The sequence below is a fragment of the Girardinichthys multiradiatus genome, chromosome X (genome assembly GCF_021462225.1).
Source record: "Girardinichthys multiradiatus isolate DD_20200921_A chromosome X, DD_fGirMul_XY1, whole genome shotgun sequence".
Lineage (NCBI taxonomy): Eukaryota > Metazoa > Chordata > Actinopteri > Cyprinodontiformes > Goodeidae > Girardinichthys > Girardinichthys multiradiatus.
In genome coordinates, this window is record NC_061817.1 from 19,770,689 (window position 1) to 19,781,914 (window position 11,226).

Sequence of the window (11,226 nt, forward strand, 5' to 3'; positions counted from 1 at the left end):
GCCGATGATCTGACGGTCGCCAGCGGGACCAGGAGAACCCACGGTGGAGCTCAGAGGCGCGGTGCGAAGACCGCTGGGATTTTGAAGAGGCCATGGAGATCTGCGGCGGAGCCGCCGAGACACAGCAGGCAGAGAGGGTGTGTCCTCACACCCGTCAGGGACAGGAACAGGAAGTGGAGACAGGTCCTCCACAAACCTCTCCGGAACGGGAACCAGGGCTGGAGGCAGTTCGCCCTCAGAGCCCTCCAGGACAGGACCGGGAACAGGAGCAGGAAGTGGAGGCAGACCATCCACGAGCCCCTCATGGACAGGAACAGAGTGTGAGGGCGGCTCAGCTTGGGACCCCTCCAGAACAGAACTAGGAACAGGATCGGGGTGTGGAGGCAGTTCTTCCATGAACCCCTCCGGAACTGGACCAGGACCAGGATTTGGAGTCGGAAAACCATGTCGAGCTTCGGTGGAGAGGCAGGTGGAGGAGGGAGCAGGAGATCTCCTCATAGAAGAGGCGATTTCTCCCAGAGCCCTTTATCGCTCGGCCTTAATGGTGTGGTGGATCCGAGGATCAGGGAAAAAATCCCTCCTTGCCTCGAGGCAGTCTTGGAGGCTGCCAGCTATTTCCAGCCTTCTCCATGGTGAGCTGGGAGAGGTCACAAGGTGAAAACATTATTTGGCCAGAACCTCACCCCTCTGGAATTCCCTTACCATTCCTCCCGCTTGGTCCTGTTGGCTGGTTCTTTTTGTCATAATGTGGGTTTCTGTTGAACCAATATGCGGGGAAGAACTCCTGAAGCTCGAAGTTTGCAGGTAAGACGACACTTTATTGCTCATGGCTGGACACGGACAGGGTATGAGGTGAGCACACAAACACAAACAACACATAAGGAACCAGCGTGGAACAAAGTTTACAAATGGTCTTAAATACAAAACTGTTCACACACGTGAACAAAACAATCAAGGGAAAACACAGAACAGGTGTGCGCTTAGGGTGCAGAGAAACAGAAAACAAAGGACTAGACAAGGTAAAATAACAAAACACAAGCAGGTATGACAGTTTAAGGCAATCAAATGCCAGAATGAAATATGAGTGGCAGGATAATTGCCATTTTTAGGCAGAAACATGCATCCAAGAAATACTGCTGCTTTGACTCTGAGTCTTTTCTCCTTTGTGACATAAAAAACACTAGTACATTCACTCTAAATCATGCAGACAAAAGGTCATCCTCAGCATTTTATTTGTGTCTTGTGAGGAGAAAACCAGGATGAAAGAGCTACCCAAGTTGTGTTAACAAATAACAAAATAGATGTTCTAGTTTCTCTTGGGTTCCCTAATTAACATTATATTTCTTGTTGCTTAGTATAAACACAAGCAGCAGTTTATTTTTTTTTTCTCCAGCCTTGCGGCCGATGGTTACACATTCATATTGTACATTTATAGCATTATTTGTGAAAATATTGTCTTTTTTCAAACAGAAAACGTAGAACAGAAAATGTACTTGCATATTATTCAACAAGTGGCTGGATTTATGGAAAATATTTACCAATCAGAAAGAAAAAAAAACTCAGGGAACCCAGCAACAGTTTGATAGCCCATCTGATGGCATCATAGCTTTGTAAGCTTCCTGTAGGTTAATTCACAACAGTGAAGTTAAATGGAGACACACTTGTGAATGTATTTTACAGTTACTCCTCAAACATATTGCGTCTTAGTGTGACATGATTAAAAAATAAAAATAAAAGAAGAATTGTGTGTACAATTTCCAGATGTCTGAACATGTCACACTATATGCAAGTATAATCTATTTACCATCCAGCAGAGAGACAGGTTATGTGTCCCAGAGATGAAGCTGGTAACAGAGCATCATTATCTACAGTGAAATGACTCCTGTACGAGATGGGCAGAAAGGCCACTCAGTGAGGAACAAGCCATTATTCCAAAAGCAACATAAAAAGCCAAATTGGAGATGGCGAATGCACTGTGATTAAACTGAAATTAACATTTTTGGCTATAATGCTACTGTTGCATTTTGAGATGGAAGGCGGAGCTTGCACGCATGAGAACACAATAAGGGGTGGCAGTATCATGTGTGAGTATTTTACTGCAGGAGTGATAGTCCAATTTACAGAATAGATGGCATCACGATGAAATAGCTTTATGTTGAAATACTAAAATATCTCAAGACATCAGCCAGGAAAATGAAGTTTGGGTACAAATAGGTCTTTCAAATGGACAATAACCCTTATCATACAGACAAAATATGTTACAAAGTGGCTTAAGGACAACAAACTCAGGGCTTTAGCGTGGCCATCCCCAAGCCCTCATCTCAGTTCCACCAATTACTGAAAATATGTGGGTAGAGCTACAAACCTGACTCACTTACACCAGTTCTGCGAGGAGGAATGGGTAAAATACACTATATTGCTAAAAGTATGGGTCACGCCACCGAAGCAATGAATTCTGGTGTTACAATCACTTCCATGGCTGCAGGAATATAAAGTTTAATGTAGAGAGACTTGACTGGCCTGCACAGAGTCCTGACCTCAACCTTCTTGAACACCTTTGGGATGAATTAGAGGAGATGCTGCAATTCTGGTTTTCTCATTTAACTATAACCACACTTCTAAACCTTGTGGAAGATGTTTACAGAATAGTTAAAGTTGCGTTTGCTGGCGACGGTGGGTCCATCAACAATTGGGACCTTATAGATTAATAATAGAATGTCATCAAAGTTGATGCACATGTAAAAGTAGACAGACAAAATACTTTTGGCAATGTAGTGTACCTGCAAACTATTGCAAGGGGCTTGTGGAAAGACACCCAACATTTAACCTAAGTTATACAGTTCAAAAGGCAATTCCATCAAATAATAAAGAAATAAATGTGAACTGCTGGATTTAATGAAAGTTTAAAATAAATCTCCACAACAATCCAGCTCTAATTATTCTGTCATTTGGCAAATAGAATTAAATGTCGTATCTCAAAAACAGGTGAAGTTTAGTTTGGTTTTTGTCATTTATGTAAATGCCTCATTTCAAAAGTATAAAAACAAAAAAAAACGTTGTTCCTCTTTTAAATTCTTGGAGAAGATATATTTTGAAATATTTCCACTGGTCACTATTTAGCTCAATCTCTGAGACCGAAAACATGAAGCTATATTTACTTGTTCTCGTACTCATACTCGTCGTCTTCCGCTTCATCCGGGACCAGGTCACGGGGGCAGCAGACTTAGTAGAGACACCCAGACGTCCCTTTCCCCAGACATCTCCTCCAGCCCCTCCGGGGGGAGCCCATGGTGTTCCCAGGCCAGCCAAGAGACATAGTCCCTGGGCCTTGTCCTGGTCGGATGTGCCTGGAACACCGCCCGAGGAAGGCGTCCTGGAGGCATCCAGTATAGATGCCCGAGCGACCTCAACTGGCTCCTCTTTATGTGGAGGAGCAGCGGCTCTACTCCGAGCCCCTCCCCGATGGCCGAGCTCCTCACCCTATCTCTAAGGGAGTGCCCGGTCACCCTACGGAGGAAGCTCATTTCAGCCCCTTGTATCCAGGATCTCGTTCTTTCGGTCATGACCCAAAGTTCATGGCCATAGGTGAGGGTAGGAACGTAGATCGACCGGTAAATCGAGAGCTTCACTTTTCGGCTCAGCTCTCTCTTCACCACAACGGACCAGCACAGTGCCCCATTACAGCGGCAGCTATACCGATCCGTCTGTCGATCTCCCGCTCGATTCTTCCCTCCCTCATGAACAAGACCCCAAGATACTTGAACTCCTTCACTTAAGGCAGGAACTCCCCTCCAACCTGAGGACAAGCCACCCTTTTCCAGTCGAGAACCATGGCCTCGGACTTGGAGGAGCTGATCTTCATCCCAGCCGCTTCACAGTTGGCTGCAAACCGCCCCAGTGCATGCTGTAGGTCTTGGCTAGAGGGGGCCAGCAGGACTACTTCATCTGCAAAAAGAAGACACGAAATCCACTGGTCCCCAAACCAGACCCCCTCCGGCCCTTGGCTGCGCCTAGAAATTGGTTGACAAATGGCAGCCCTGCCGGAGTCCAAAATGCACCGGGAACAGGTTCAACTTAGTGCCGGCAATGCAGACCAAACTCCTGCTCCATTTGTACAGAGACCGAATGGCCCCAAATAAAAGGCCCCTGACTCTGTGCTCCTGGAGCAACCCCCACAGGGCACCACGAGGGACACAGGCGAAAGCCTTCTCCAGGTCCACAAAACACATATGAACCGGTTGGGCAAACTCCCATGAACCCTCAAGTACCCTGCACAGGGTGTAGAGCTGGTCCAGTGATGAAAACCACACTGCTCCTCCTGAAGCCGAGGTTCAACTATCGGCTAGATTCTCCTCTCCAATACCCTGGCATAGGCCTTACCAGGGAGGCTGAGGAGTGTGATCCCCCTATAGGTGGAACACACCCTCCGGTCACCCTTCTCATGAAGGGGGACCACCACCCCGGTCTGCCAGTCCAGAGGCACTGTCCCCGACCGCCACGCAATGTTGAAGAGGCGTGTCAACCATGACAGCCCCACAACATCCAGAGACTTGAGGTACTCAGGGTGGATCTCATCCACTCCCAAAGCCCTGCCACCATGGAGCTATTTAACCCCCTCAATAACTTCAGTCCAACCCCGAGTCCCCAGCCTCTGCTTCCACCAGGAAATGCGTGACAGCAGAATTGAGGAGATCCTCGAAGTACTCCTTCCACTGCCCAATAATGTCTCCAGTCGAGGTCAGCAGCTCCCCACCCCCACTGTAAACAGTGCTGGTGAAGCACTGCTTCCCCCTCCCAAGGCGCCGGACGGTTTGCCAGAATCGCTTCGAGGCCAACCGGTAGTCCCTCCCAGGCCCGAGTTTTTGCCTCTGCCACAGCCCGGGCCGTAGCACGCTTGACCTCACGGTACCCGTCAGCCGCCTTAGGAGTCCCACAAGCCAACCACAGCAGATAGGACTCCTTCTTCAGATTGACAGCATCCCTTACTGCTAATGTCCACCACAGAGTTCGGGGATTGCCTCCGCGACAGGCATCGCAGACCTTGCGGCCACAGCTTCGGGCAGCAGCATCGACAATAGAAGCTCTCCCGGAGGTGGGAGTTGAATACATGCCTGGCCGAGGGCTCCGCCAAACGTTCCCAGCAGACTCTCACTATACGCTTGGGCCTGCCAAGTCTGTGTGGCTTTCTCCTCTTCCAGCAGATCCAACTCACCACCAGGTGGTGATCAGTGGACAGCTCTGTCCCTCTCTTCACCCTAGGCAGAAGGTCGATAATCCACTTTGTTGTCGTGTCTTCAGACGTTTTGGAGTCATACTACCATACTAAGTCATACTACCTTTATTCTCAAATATATATATATATTTTTACAATTTATCAATATCACTCATTAATTCATATGTTAAAATGGCTAATAATTAAAGGTCTATTTTATCAGCAGTCACAAATCCTGGTGTAAAAATGGACCTAAAACTCACTTTCAAATCTCATATCAACTACCTCTGCAAGGCCTCCTTGTAAAATCTACCAGAACATTTCCAAACTTCGCCCCATTTGCTCCCTCTCAGACAGCGAAAAGCTGGTTTGTGCCTTTATCTCCTCCAGACTGGACTACTGTAATGCACTTCTCATTGAGATTCTTAAGCAAAAGCGTGCAGTGGCTACATATTCAAAACTCCCCAGCTAGGGTCTGGATGAGAGTACACAAACATGAGCACATTACCCCCATCCTCCACTCTCTCCACTGTCTTCCCATCTCCACCAGGACTGAGTATAAGCTTTTCCTCCTCATGCATCTACGGACATGCCCACTCCTACCTCAAGGAAGTCTTTCATTCATAAAACGCAACATGCTCCCTCCGTTCCACTCACTCAAACGTCCTCCATTTACCCAGGACTAAACCGAGGACTATGGGAGATAGGCCTTTCTGTGTTACTGCCCCGTGCCTGTGGAATACATTCCCTGGTTCCCTGAGAGCACCACAATCTACTGACTGTTTTAAAAAAGGTCTTAAGACGTTTCTTTTTAGAAAAATGTTTGGATCACTCACCTAGATATGTTTTTTTTTGTCCTGTTTTTATCCCTTTGTAGCCCTTTGAGATTGTGAGATGATAAAGGCTCTATAAATAAAATTATTATCATTATTTTAATAATAAAAAGTTTTCCTAACCTTAATTTAACAGACATATTTTGCAAAGCATTTTCAGATTTTTTTCTAGCGTGATTGCTTTTAAAAGCTGGAAAACAGAAAATAGCAGTGACGCAGGACATGATATTACGATGAAGAAGAAGAGCCTTTGCAGAAATGAAAAACAAAACATGTACGTCAGAGGACGGGAAGATGATGTGACCGAGTTGGAAGTTAAGGCCTGCTGGCTAATTAGACCCCCCTGCATTGCTTCTAGATAGCTACATTTAATTACAGATTGGTGTAGCATGGTGAAACAGCAAAGTGACCTCCAACCTCCTCCCGCCCCCAACACCATAAAATGTAATTCAACGCCTCCTCTCTAAAACACACGTATCCACCCAAAGCTCTGAAAGAAAAACAGGTGCCTCACATCTCACACCAATCCACCACCAGCTGAGACACTTGCTTTAAATATGATGCAGCGAATTAGATAGTCGAACTTACATATTTCACAATGGCTGACATTTGTGGGTGTTGGCCTCACCACATTAATGCTGTGAACTGCAAATGAAAAGACTGCTGACCTCATACTGAAGAAGCTTTGTTCTGATCTTTTTTGAAAAGGAGGCGAGGTACTATGTGAGCAGGGTGCCCCCTAAACATAGCCATTATTTGTTTATTGGACAGGAATAAGAGCTGAGGGGAGCTGAACAACTGATGTGTGTCTTCTAACAATGTGTTGTCCGCCAGAGATGTGGTTGTTCTAAAATGTTCTGCAAAACAGGCCGATGTTTTACCTGGTAGCTGTGAAACCTTCAATAACTGTGTGTTTGTCATTATGACCAGAGGGTTGTGTGTGGTGATGGTCGTGGCAGTGGTGGGGGAGTCCTCATCGCTTGTCTTTTCCTCTACACTTACGAGTCTCCATGACAACTGAGCCATCTCAAAGCAGCTCATAGTTTTTAGCAAAGACACAGCAGCAAAACTATCACAACACACCAGGATGTTCATCACATCTGTCCACCTTCGCCTCTGTGTCTCTGTGTGTGGGCTTGGATGAAACAAGAAATGTGAAATAACTGAAAGAATTACAAAAAAACTAAAGGTACAACAGGATCTGGTGCTAATCAAAAATATAATATTTGGGGCAAATGCCAAATATATGTCAGATTACTTTAAATAACAAAACAAAAATCCTAGTCCTTCACCTGTTCCTCAATTTTAACGGTATAGTAGTCATGTAGGGCTTGGAGGGCGTGTTTATGGGCCACGGTGTATTCCCGCAGTAGGGCAACTGGACCTGGACCTCCTCCCCCATTTTGATGCATTGTAGTCATCCAGACTTCACCTTCAACAAAATAACAACCACAAAGACATCTATGCACATAGACATACTTATGCCCTGTGTACACAACAACAATCCATTAAAACAGGATTGTTTTTCCACTTCTGTTACATAACATTTCAGTTGTGATCTCTGTGCACAACACACTAGCAGAAATGTTAAAATGTAATTTCCCTGCTACGCCACTAATAGGCAGTACATGCTTTGAAACTCAACCACATGCACCTGCGTACAAACACTCCCTGCTTAAAAAAAACAAAAAACAGGGTAGAAAAAAGCACTTTGCTTGAGAACCATTGTTGTATTCAAAAGAGTCAGCAACACAAAGAGTACTCTTCAATCTGCCATTCTTATTGTTAATATCTTCTTCTACTGTGGGTGTTATACTTGTCAGCATCCATTAAGTTGTGCGCTTGCACATGAATTTCCACTGATTGTAGCCATACTATGCATGTGCGGGGCTTCCCCATACGGGAAGATTGTGTTTTTCTTGTGTACATTACAACAGAGACCCGGATGTTTTTAAAACCTTATATTCAGGAACCCATTTTCAAACCAGAAAAAAACGTGCGAAACACAACAAAACCTTTCAATTTTCACCAAAAACATTGCCCAAGCACAGGGCCTAATAACTGTTATAGCTGCAGTTGTGGGTTTCCTGTCTGTTTCTGCCCCCGCTGGCAGTCTGGGAGGCCAGCATGTTGCTTGGTTGCTTTACTCATCTGGCCCACATTTAGGCCCAGGGAGGGTGTAATGGTCCGCCTGATGAAGTCACTCTGTTGTTGGGTAGACCCTCTGAGCTTCTTGGTAGGGTCACCCCACGTGTCACTTAGTTTGACTCTGTCTGCGATGCTTGGATGGCTGGAGTCTGCATCTTGCTTGGGGATGTTTAGTGGATTTCGTAGTTTGTCAGGACTGGGTCCCTTGTGATAGTGGTCTGTGGAAATCTAAGGGTATGGGTGTGAACTCTCGGTTGCACTGGTTTTTGTGCTGTGGCCTTACTTGGAAGCATGGACAGGGCCTTTCTTTGGCTGTGGGTGCTGGGAGCAGGTGATTGTAATGTGAGGAAGTTTTGGGTTAGTGCCCCCCCCCAAACACACACACACACACCATTGTGTGTCTCTTCCAAGAATTTCATTACAGACAAATCCTGTCTCAATTTCTGTATGAGCTTACATACAAACACATGACGACAAACAAATACCTGCTCACACAAGGAACATGCATTAACAGAAATGTTCTATTACTTTTGCTGTGTTGCTGTGGGTGCAGTAGACCCATTTAATTCTTCGTATCTGTCTTTTGTCTCGTTATATTCTTCACAGCCTGTCCGCTTCAGGTTTTCTTCCCAAACCAGATTCTTACATGTTGTGCCTTTAATTTAACAAACTGTGCAAAAAGCTAAATATCCCATTTTCCCCCTTTTTGTACAACAAATCTATCTGCTACACTACAACACCTGGAAAGAACAGGGCACGCACACACACACACACACACAAGAACAATGTCAGTAAAATACAAAAGAAAACTAACAAAAGAGAAAACATTTTATGCAGAATGGATTTCTTTAATTGTTACTGTCAAGGTTGCTCCGCCTTTGCCTGAAACATAATTTGTTGTGTTTGGAATTGACTCCACCTCCTGTACATACGCCTATTTCATTGGTGTACCTGCTGAGTTTATTAGCAAACAGTCTTTTAGTCTGAAATGTAGCTGCCTTCAAAAAGCATTTACTATAATAAGCTTAAAATTAACAACTAATTTCTGTCCATATTTTTCATTTTAAGCTAATTATATTGAATTTACTTGTACCTTGATTTTAATAGAATAAATAGGCGTAAAAACTGAAAACCCAATGAAAGAAAATCTCACTTCTTCTGCAGGTGTATTTTTTACACAATATCGGTCAATCTCTGCGTCATGACAGACGTCTATGCTACGAACGTCTAAGCAATTCCCTCACTGATAGCCGAGGCGAGAAGTCAAGGGGCAGTCGGAAGAAAGATTGGTCAATGAGCGTCTGTCTGCCTCTGGAGAAAGACGTCACTGCCAGCGCACCTCCGGAACACCAATCCATTATATTTCGCCACGAAAAAAACTCAAAAATGGGAGAATTGAGTGTTTATCAGATGTTCCATTTCAAATTTATAAATCTTTTTTTTAATTTTTTTATTTGCACGGACATGACGTGAACTCAGTCATCTATTTTAAGTCACCGGGCATGTTTCCATAGCAATTTCATGGATGTTGCCAAGCAACGCAGCATTGGATACAATAAAGACATGAATGAAAGTAGACTAATAGCGCGCACATTTCCTGGCAGAGAGAGTGAATGGACTCAGACGCGCCGGCTTGGCACGGCATTCTTTCGCAAGGATTTATGTGTGGGCTCATTAACGCGGTGTAACAGTTGGCATACAGTTTGTCTCAGCCTTTTTCAGCCAATTCTTGCCCCGAGCATCTTTGACATCTTATTTGTCCCCAAAAAGTTATTTCACCGTTATAATGTTGTTCAGCTGTAAACCTATCTCCATACAAAGGCTTTTGACGTGCGTAAAAGGAGTGCGTCCTTTGTGCGCACCGGAAAAGAACAAAAACGCAAACTATTTCTTATATGTTAAGAGATATCCTGTTAACTGGAGAGAAGTGCAGACATGTTAAAGTTTGAGGCAAGCTTACCTTCAATACAACAGATTCTCCACAATCCCGAGTGGGTGAGATCGCCTTTTTTAGTTTTGATCTGAGTCTGGGTCTCGTCGGTGGTGGTGTTGGTGCTATTACATATGTACGCCCGCGAATAGAGCCAGTAGTCCGTGCCAATGGCGATGGTCATCAGGCTGAAGGCGGCGAAAGCCCCCGCCGTGGCTAGCAGCGTTTGAACCCCGCGGTCGCACCAAGCCATGGCGCTTCATACTAGTCCGCACGCTCCCCGGTCCAGCAGAATGCGCGCACCACGGTGCGTCAGGGCACAGGTCTTCTGGTCATACTTGTGTTGAAAAGTGAAGGAGACCACAGACTGAAGAAGCCACTGTTCGTAACGTTCAGCTTGCGTTCAACTTGCAAAAAGGACACTGCTGGGGTCCACTACTGATGCTCCATTTGAAGCACACAGGGGTGGTTCACATCAACATCAAAACATTTCCAACCTCATCAGCATTTCATTATGTTGCTTTCTTCTCCTCAATCATTGTCTCAGTGCACTTTTTTCTGCTCTAACACAGACTACGTCTCTGTTTAAACCCATCTGAACGAGCGCTACGTCAAAAGACCCTTAAGTGAGACCCCACCCTCATCAAATCTAACCAATGAAAGAGATGTGCGTTTAAATGAGTGAAATGAGAACAATAAAATGTACTGTCACTTCAGCTGCCCAATTAAAATACATGAGATTCTATGAGGGAAATGTAAATAACCAAACAAAGCCAGTGGCATGTGAGACGTCTCCACGCTCCACGCTGAATTTACATGTCGTGAATATCACCAAACCCGGAGTCACCGCAGTCACAGGAGAGCAGAGAAATAATGGCATCCTTTGACCCAACACAACAGCACAACAACCGAACAGACTGTTAAAAGCAATTAGATGCTCACCCAGTGCGCATTCCTGTGCTGAAGAGGAGGCTTCAGGGTTCACCGGGTTCATTAGAGCAGCAAAAGTTGAGAGGTAGATATAGGCTGCCAAATTTTCGTTCCGTTCCATGTTAAAGTATTCATACTCCTTACACCTTTCTACAGTTTGTCGGGTTTGAACC

General features: G+C 45.2%; 1 protein-coding gene across 1 annotated transcript in view; it reads right to left on the reverse strand.

Annotated features, from left to right (window-relative positions):
* LOC124863101 (voltage-dependent calcium channel gamma-4 subunit-like) overlaps positions 1-10,708 on the reverse strand; it is a 37,277-nt gene extending 26,569 nt beyond the window's left edge. Inside the window, exon 1 of the mRNA XM_047357348.1 lies at positions 10,154-10,708. Coding sequence (XP_047213304.1) covers positions 10,154-10,376 — 223 coding nt within the window. The 5' untranslated portion in view covers positions 10,377-10,708. The remainder of the gene's footprint in view (positions 1-10,153) is intronic.
* Between the last annotated feature and the right edge of the window lie 518 nt (positions 10,709-11,226).